Below are 8,464 nucleotides of genomic sequence, written 5' to 3' on the forward strand. Positions count from 1 at the left end.
TAAGGGATCCAGGGAGGCAGGAGGGAGCTGGTGCAGGGAAGGAATTATGTCTACATACCATGATTCAACAAAGGTCTGGCTTGTGCAGCTCAGCAGCGCTAGGCTTTGGGGGTGGCCCGAGAGCACGTGACTGGCTACCCTGGGAGGAAAGAGGGACATATTCTGGGCACTTGCATGGTGTCGGGTGATTTGTTATATGGTATCTCATTTCACTTTTGCAAAAATTCCATGAGATAAGCTTTATTTTTATCTCAATTTCATAGGTGAATAAAATGCACAGGAGATTAACTGATTTAAGGTCACATGGCTAGAAAGTTGCAAAGCTAGATTTAAATTTACAGGCTCAAATTCCAAAGCCTACACTGTTTCCTGTGTACCAACTGCCTTCTGAGTAAGTTTTTCTAATGGTGGAAATTTAACCTTTAATCGATACTGACTTCAAGGCACACTCACAGATTTATTTTAACCATTTTGTATGAAAACCACTTTTTAAAACTTTTTTTGTACTATACAATAAATAAGAAACTTCCAACAATAAAGAGGGTATAAAGCAAAAACTTCCTCCTTGCTCACCATGCACTCCACTCCCCAGAGGGACCACGTTTGATGATTTGGTGTATATTCCTCCACAGCTCTGCCTGTGCCACTCATTTAAAAAATGTAATCGCATTACGTATATTGACTTACAACTTTGTTTTTCTTCAAACTAATGGTATATCATTATATTCTGTAGATCTAATTATCTCATAGGTCTAATTATTTTAGTGGCTGCCTAAAATTCACTACATGGATGAACAATATTTATTTACCCATTTTCCTAATAATAGGCATTTAGTTTGCTTCTAATTCATCACTGTTACAAATGAGCCTGACAAGAATTGTTAAAATGGCTGCCTTTACATAAAGTATCTCTTCACATTGCACACCTTCCAATACGATATGTTTCTTAAAGTGAGATTGCTGGGTCAAAGGAAAAAAGGCTTTTATCTTTTAATAGAAACGTCAAGAAAGAAATTTATACTCGTATTCCCATCAACAGTGTGACAGTCCCAGGTTTCACCACAAGCTTTCCAATGAGGGAACATGTCAATCTTTAAAAATTTTTGATAAACTACAAGGTGAAAAAATAGCCGCTCAGGTGGTTTGAACTTGTTATTCCTTTAAGGGTAGAAGACAAAACCTGGTTGAGAAGCAGAGCCTCGGAGTTCCCCAAAGTCTGTGGATCAAGTCAGTGACTCATCCATCTCCCCACATGCTAATCTCAGATCATATGCAAATTTGAGTCTCACCAGAATGACAAATCTGTGTCCCCTGGGCCTCAGAGGTCACTCATTCACTTAATTTATTAAATACCTACTATGAGGCAGGCACCATTCTACATGATGGGGGTGCAGCAGCGAATAAGGGAGACAATGCCTCTGCACTACTGGAACGTATACTCTTAGTGAGAGAGTCAACAATAAACAAGTAAACACAGAGACAAGGTACTTCATGGCTAAGCTTTATAGGGTTGCCCAGAAACGGACAGCACTTTGGATATCAAATCCTACTACTATACAATAAAGGACAAGAGAGGCACATGAATGCAAATACTGCTGGTAGTTCTTCTTGGTTGTTCCAAATTTTAAATCAAGCCTCAAATCTAAATCAACATCTTTCTATACAAACCTGGGCCTCTTTGATTTCCCATCTCAGTGAATTGGCAGCACTGAAAACTAGGAACCATCCTTGACATCCCTTTCCCCCCTCACTCTCCGTATATAATTTATGATCAAATTGATTTTATTTATCTCCTAAGTATTTCTAGACTCTCTCGATCTCTCTGTCCACCCTTACCTCCACCCAAATACATGCTACCATCACTTTCAGCCTGGATACTGCCTAAGCTCTACTGGTACCTGTGCATACTCTGGTTTTCAGCCATGTGGATTCCACATTGCCATCAGTCTCCCAACTCCAGCTCTTTAAAAATTTCCAAAAGCTCTCCCTTCACTATTTGTCCTTTAAGACAAACAGAAGCTTCCTACCATGACCTATGAAGCCATGAATATCTGGTCCTACCCACCCCTCTGACCTCATTGCCATCACATGCCCTGTGACTTCCTCCACTCAGTCACACTAACATTCGTCCCTTCCCTCATGCCCCCTGAGCTCCTCTCCAGCAGCCTGGCACATATTCTTCCTTTAATCTGAAATGATGATTCCTCAGCTCTCAAGCATCAGCTTCTTTGGGGAGGACCTCCCGAGTGAGCAAAATCCATCTACTATGTGTTGTTGTGGCCCCTTATAGCTCTTTCTCATGGTTGCTGTCGCAGTTGCATTTCTACATTTGCTTGTATTTCTTTTAGGCTTTAAGCACTTTGGGGCCAGGGCCATGTCTGCTTTTGTTTGCCAGCACACCTGCTGGTTAGTTACCCAGCATCTCATTCCACTGCATTTGTTGAGTAAAAGAAAAAATAAATATCATATGACATAGGGAAAACTGCTTGGAACAAATTTGAAGTGCTCTAAAAGTACAAAAAAAAAATAAAGTCAACCATTTGTAGTATGTTCACATAAAAAGCAAGGAAGAAGGATATGTGTTAGGGGAAGAGGGAATATGAGAACATGCCATATCAGTGGGGACAAGGCCACCCAAGGTGGTGAGGTGATAATGAATGAGCCCTGAATTCCACACAAAGAGCTTTAACCCACTCTTACAAGCAGTGGGTATCTAGTGGAGGTTCTGGAGGATTAAAATGAAGGTACAAAAGATTAAACCAGGTAAATTAACCTATCATATGGGTAGAAGAATGGCTGGAACTAGACAGAGAGATAGCAGGTTAAAAGGCAAGGATGCTATCAAGATACTTAAGGTAGGCTAGTGTGAGCTTTGTTACCTGGAATAAAAAAGAAGGGGCAGATCCTGGGATTAAGCAACAGAATTTGGTAATAAACTGAATTTGGAAATGAAAAAAATGTCAAAACTGCTTGCCTCTGACCCTATCTTACTCTGAGATTTACACATCAGAGGATACAGAAATAAGAACAAGAAAAAGACGACATGATCAGAGTCTTCCTGATTTTTACAACACACAATTTTATTTCTCTCCCAACAACTTCAAATAATGAACTAAAGTATTAAGTTGAAGAAAACCGAGGCAGTCGATGATACATTAATCGCCTGGCATCTCATTCTACCACATTGTTGTTGGGGCGAGACGTTTAATAAGCGGCATTTAGCTAGACATCCAAGAGGCAATCTACTTCTGTTTCTGCATCCAAACATTCATTCAATGAGACAAAACCAACCAACCCTATGGCACGAAACATGAAAGAGCAATGGACTGAGTGAGGATGCCAGGGTTCTGGTCTCAATCTAAAACTAACCCCACTGTTTCAACCTGAGATGTGTGATTTCCCTGAACACAGATTTTCTCCTCTGTAAAACTTGCCAAAAGAAGACAGGAACTGGGAGTGGCTTCTACTTATGTTCAGCAGAGCGCTGGGATTCTGGGAAGGTATTTCAGGGGGTTCCACGGAAATAAAGGACCTGTCAAGTGGGCAGCCTGCCATCCACCTCCCACAGGCCCCTCACCCTGAGAAGCTCCACTTTACTATCTACTATGCCAGGGATCAAGATGTCATTAAGCCTTCAGTATGATCTTAACCTTCATTCACACCCTTCAGTAAAAATAACAAGTTCTAGATGCTAACAACCTTGTCTGATTCAGCTGATTTCCCAAAGAATAATATTACATGTTGATAGCCATGTAATGGCTATCGACCCATAAGTTAACACTATGATCTTATTTTTCACAAAAGCACAAATGACATACCCTTCTACAGTTTGAAGGAAAGACTGAATTTGCCTTCCAGGAATAAACTTTGAAGTTGGATGAACATAACCAGAGATGTTAGCTAATAATACGAAGGGCTGCAGGTACATACATTAGCCTTATCTTAATATTTTGTTTTAAGAAGCGAGCATTACCTGTGTGATAAAAATTTATTTCTTTAAAAAAAAACCCTCTGACAACTGATCTCTCCTCAGCTCAGAGCACAGGGACTAGGGTAACTTCCCAGGACTCCCTGACCTCAGGGCCTCCGAGCTACATCAACTAGTGAGTCCCCAAATCTGACCTCATTTCACTAGTGGCCTACACTTTGCAATTGCAGAAGCTTGGATGCAAATCAGAGGATTGGGTTGACTCCTCTCTAGAAACAGAAGAAAATAAGGTGGTGGACCAAAATGAACATACTCTAGTATGAAGGTTTCCGAAGTTCTTATTGCAATTTGCAGTGGATCTTGAGAAAATCAACTTCCTGGGTTTTTTCTATTTAGTATTGTTAATTTGGGGAGTATCATCTATGAACTTAAATATTATTAACATAATGTTTGATGTCAATTTGTTATTCTTGTATCCAACATACTAAAGGGGTTTGAGTGTGTGTGTGAACCTTGTGTTTCTGTTTTGTAAATCATGCATGTGTTTGTTTACGTGTCACAAAGGTGTTTCTTACTGGGGGCTGTGAAAAAAAGTCTGAAAAACACTGCTTTGGTAGATACTGGGAGCGAGAGAGAAAGCAGATCTTCACCAGTTTGATCTTAGAGATTTTAGTAAGTTTGGTTTAAAAATAAAGAAGTGAGGGCAGTGAGGAGGGACTCAGTACTTCCTGCGTGATGACCATGTTCTAGACACTGTGCTTGATCTCAACCCACTTAACAGGAGTTGGTCTTTTGGTGGGAGGAAAGGGAGTGGGGAGAAAAAGGGCTTGTCAGGAATTTTGCCTGGGTGAAGGGAGATTCATTCAAAGTTACACCCAGTAAGAGGCAGATTCTGAAATCCAAGCTGACATTCATCTGACTATTAATTACAGTTTCTTAGCTGTAGGTGAAGGAGGCATAGAGAAGCCTAAATCGTTTCTTTAAAGTGAGCTTTAAAAAAATCCTACTTGAGTCTAAATCATGACCACCATAGTCACCATGGCTGACATTTACTAAGCCCTCACTTTATTCCAGGAACTGTATTAAGTGCTTTAAAACCTTCATTTCATTTAATTCTCACACACATGCAAAAAAAAAAAAAACCTTGTGAGATATGTACTGTAATTATCCCCGTTTACTGGAGGCTTTCAGCAGTTCAGTAAATTGACCAACATTATGGATGCAAAATCCAAATGCATATTAAATAGCTGAATGCAGCTTTATTCACATTTCCTGCACAGAGTCAGGGTCCGTGCCTACTAAAAGAGCTATTTCCCCCCTCAAAGTGTTGGACTCATGACAATTGAAATCTCAACTTCGTACCTATGAAATAAAAGTGAGATTAGATGTTCTCTTTGCTCTTTTTCATTCAGCATTCTCTGGTTCTATTGGGTTGGCCAAAAAGTCTGTTTGTTTTTTTCCATAAAATAAAAGAAACTTTTTTCATTTTTACCTATAACTTTATTGATTTGGATATTTTGAGTATGTTGGCTGTCTCCCGCTTTGACTTTTAGTTGGCTGGGGATGTTGCTAAACATCTTCCAATGCATAAGGCAGCCCCACAGCAAAGAATTATTTGGCCAAAAATGTCAGTAGTCCCGAGAAACTTCACAAACCACTTAACATGTTTGACCAGTCACAGCACCTTCTCCATACACTGCACAAATTTTTTTTTGCATTTCAGTTATGTTTTTATCTTTCTTGACATAATAAAGCATAATACACAGAAATTGTTGCACATTTTCTTTCATCTTCAATACTAAAATGGCTGCATAAAAATTCACTAATTTTGGTCTTTTTTAAATGCATGCTGATATGACAGCTGTCACAATACAATCTAACCAAATTGTTTGGAATGAAGTTAAAGACCACTAAGCACAACTAGAACCATCGTACAGCAAAAATTGTTGCTTTACGAAACAACCTTTTGGGCCAATCCAATAAAACATGTCATGCATTTCAATAATGTCAGGCAAATACAGCAGTCTTTATTATTTTACTCCAATATCCTAGCTACTCACACCGCATGGCTGCTGTGGACTTTGAGCTGAACACATGAGTCATCGAAGAGAAAACTGTACAAAACTGGGATTTTTATGAGTTTGCTTTCATAGTCCAAACTGCTGACTGCTCTGGTGGAATTTCAGGCACTTTGATTTAGGTGAGGTTTAGTCCATTTTCTTGTGTATCATGCATGGGTGTCCAATATCTCATCTTTTCAGTTTCAGATAATTTGTAGGCCCTACTTCCTGCAGAAAATGTGGTGAGCTAGAAGACCTTAGGGATACCCATTTTCTAGTTTTTCTACACTTTTGCAATTGTTCCTCAGCTTAATGAAGCTTAAGTTATTATAGAATCTTGTCTCAATGAATTTTCATTACATCTGAGTGATTTTCACGTCCTACCTAGTACGCTTGTAAACATGGAATTCTGCCTGTACCTTCAGATGATATCTTTTCCCTCAGAAAAACACAAGACTTAAATTGGTCTGTGAGCAAATTGAGCTGACCTCCCACTTAGCTGACAAAGAGGGCAAGTTGTTCCTAAAAGTCGGGGGCGGGGCGGGGGGGAGGGGTAAAACAGAATAAAGCAGGGCAGAACTCGAAGGGAAACGTAAGTTCTGGTTTGCACACACCTACACCCTTACTGAAAGGGGCTGAAGAGCCTGCCCATATCATCATCCTACTACCCTCTGCCACCAGGTTTCACTCATGCCGATCCGCACTTCTGTCATATTCCCAGGAGATAACAACCGAGACACACAAAACCATGCTTTCCAAAACAGACAGGGGATTGGCGTAGAGGTTGAAGTGGAAGGAATGATGGGTGGGTGGACACCCGAGGGGGAGATACTAAGCAAGGTGGAAGTTTGGAGGCGGGTGATTAGCAAAAAAGCATACAAGTGACCCTGAAGATGGTTAGCAAAGAGCTAAATGTTGTGGTTCTGTAAAATAGATTCTGAGTCTTAATGAACATCCATTATATACTTGAGGACAGACTAGAATCTCCCAGGAGTAAAGTAAATGCATTTCTAGGCCAATAGGGTTGTCATCATATCCAAAACTTAATAGCAAGTATCAGATGAGAGGAAAAAGTAATTAGGAATTGTAAAAGTGGTGTTACCGCATCTATCTTAGCTTTAGAGACTAAGAAGTGCCTGACGATTGCAGGAGGGGAAGCCTAGAGGGTTTTTTCTTAGTTACACCTGTTTCTGAAAGGCTTGGGCTACTAAAAGAGGAAAACAACAGGTTCCCACAGGTGAAACTATCCAGTCCCCGCACCTCCTGGCACCCCTGCCAAGAGCCAGCGGAGCGAGGCCCAGGCCTCCGCGGCCCTGCCTGTGGCCAGCTCTGCAAAGCAGGCAACAATGGCTTCCAGTCTCCTTGGGCCCAGGCGCTCACCTTTTGGGAGCCAGGTGAAGAGCAGTAGCCAAGGTGCAGGTAACTCGAGGCCCATGCCGGCCCCTCTCTAACCCCTTTCAGCTCAGGCACTCAGGGACTCAGGGGCACTCTCTTCATCAGCTGCCGCCCCAGGACTCAGCACTTCTGCAGGAATGCCTCCGCTTTCCCCTAGCTCCTCGCAGCAGCGCGAGGGCCAGCCCGGACGGCCGGCAGGTACTCGGGCTCATCCCCACCTGAGCCGCTCCCTGCGGCTCCGCCTCCCACACCGGTGCCGCCGTTTCCTGCTCCGCCCCAGGTCCCTGAACACCGCGGGCACCTTGCCTGTCTGCCACCGCGCTGTCTGCAGGCTGCCAGGTATTTTCCCCTTCTGACCGCATAGCGTTTCCTGCCACTCATCCCTCTCACCGGTAGAGAAAGTTACCATTTTTCTCCAGGAGTTCACGGGAAGGAACTCTACCCCTAGATCATCTCTCACCATGTTTTTGTAGAGTTATGTAAACATAACTTAACTAGGGAGTATTTCCTGCGTAATGTTTTCATTCACTCACAGGATCTTGGAAAACATCCCTCCACCCCACCCCCACCCCCGCTAAATACACAACAATATGGAGTTTACACACTATGTCCATTCAGGTTTTCTAGAAACTAAACATATAGGGTATGAACTAGAGAAATAAGCTTAATGACAATTATAAAAGTAACAGGTGTTTATTATGAATAGAAAACTATAAATTCGTGGAAATAAGAAAATATCCTGTGGTACATTTTTTTCCTGTTACTTCCCATCCTGCATGCAGCTCAGCTGCCCCTCAGAAACCTCAGCCTTCCCAAGGTCAAAGATTCCAGGTCTCTTTACAACAGGCCTCTTAGGATATAATTTGTCTCTACTTCTTCCTTAGCAGGAACCCACAGGAAGGGGAAAAGGAAAATAAAGGAGGAGGGCACATTTGCCTTCAGTTGCCAACCAATAACATTAATTTGGAAAATTACCTATACAGTGATCAACGTGAATAGACAGCAAACCATTTTATATGACTTTCTCTTATCAGGGATTTTTCATCATCCTCCCCCTTCTGTAACAAACACAGTTCTCCTT

The 8,464-nt window shown here is 41.7% G+C and overlaps 1 protein-coding gene across 3 annotated transcripts in view; it reads right to left on the reverse strand.

Annotated features, from left to right (window-relative positions):
- ILDR1 (immunoglobulin like domain containing receptor 1) overlaps positions 1 to 7,614 on the reverse strand; it is a 32,775-nt gene extending 25,161 nt beyond the window's left edge. For all 3 annotated transcript variants that reach the window (XM_037142265.2, XM_037142264.2, XM_037142263.2), the window contains exon 1: positions 7,369 to 7,614. In XM_037142265.2, coding sequence (XP_036998160.2) covers positions 7,369 to 7,423 — 55 coding nt within the window. In that variant the 5' untranslated portion in view covers positions 7,424 to 7,614. The remainder of the gene's footprint in view (positions 1 to 7,368) is intronic.
- Positions 7,615 to 8,464: the final 850 nt, after the last annotated feature.

This window comes from Artibeus jamaicensis, unplaced genomic scaffold (assembly GCF_021234435.1).
Source record: "Artibeus jamaicensis isolate MK-2021 breed Jamaican fruit bat unplaced genomic scaffold, CSHL_Jam_final contig_3126, whole genome shotgun sequence".
Lineage (NCBI taxonomy): Eukaryota > Metazoa > Chordata > Mammalia > Chiroptera > Phyllostomidae > Artibeus > Artibeus jamaicensis.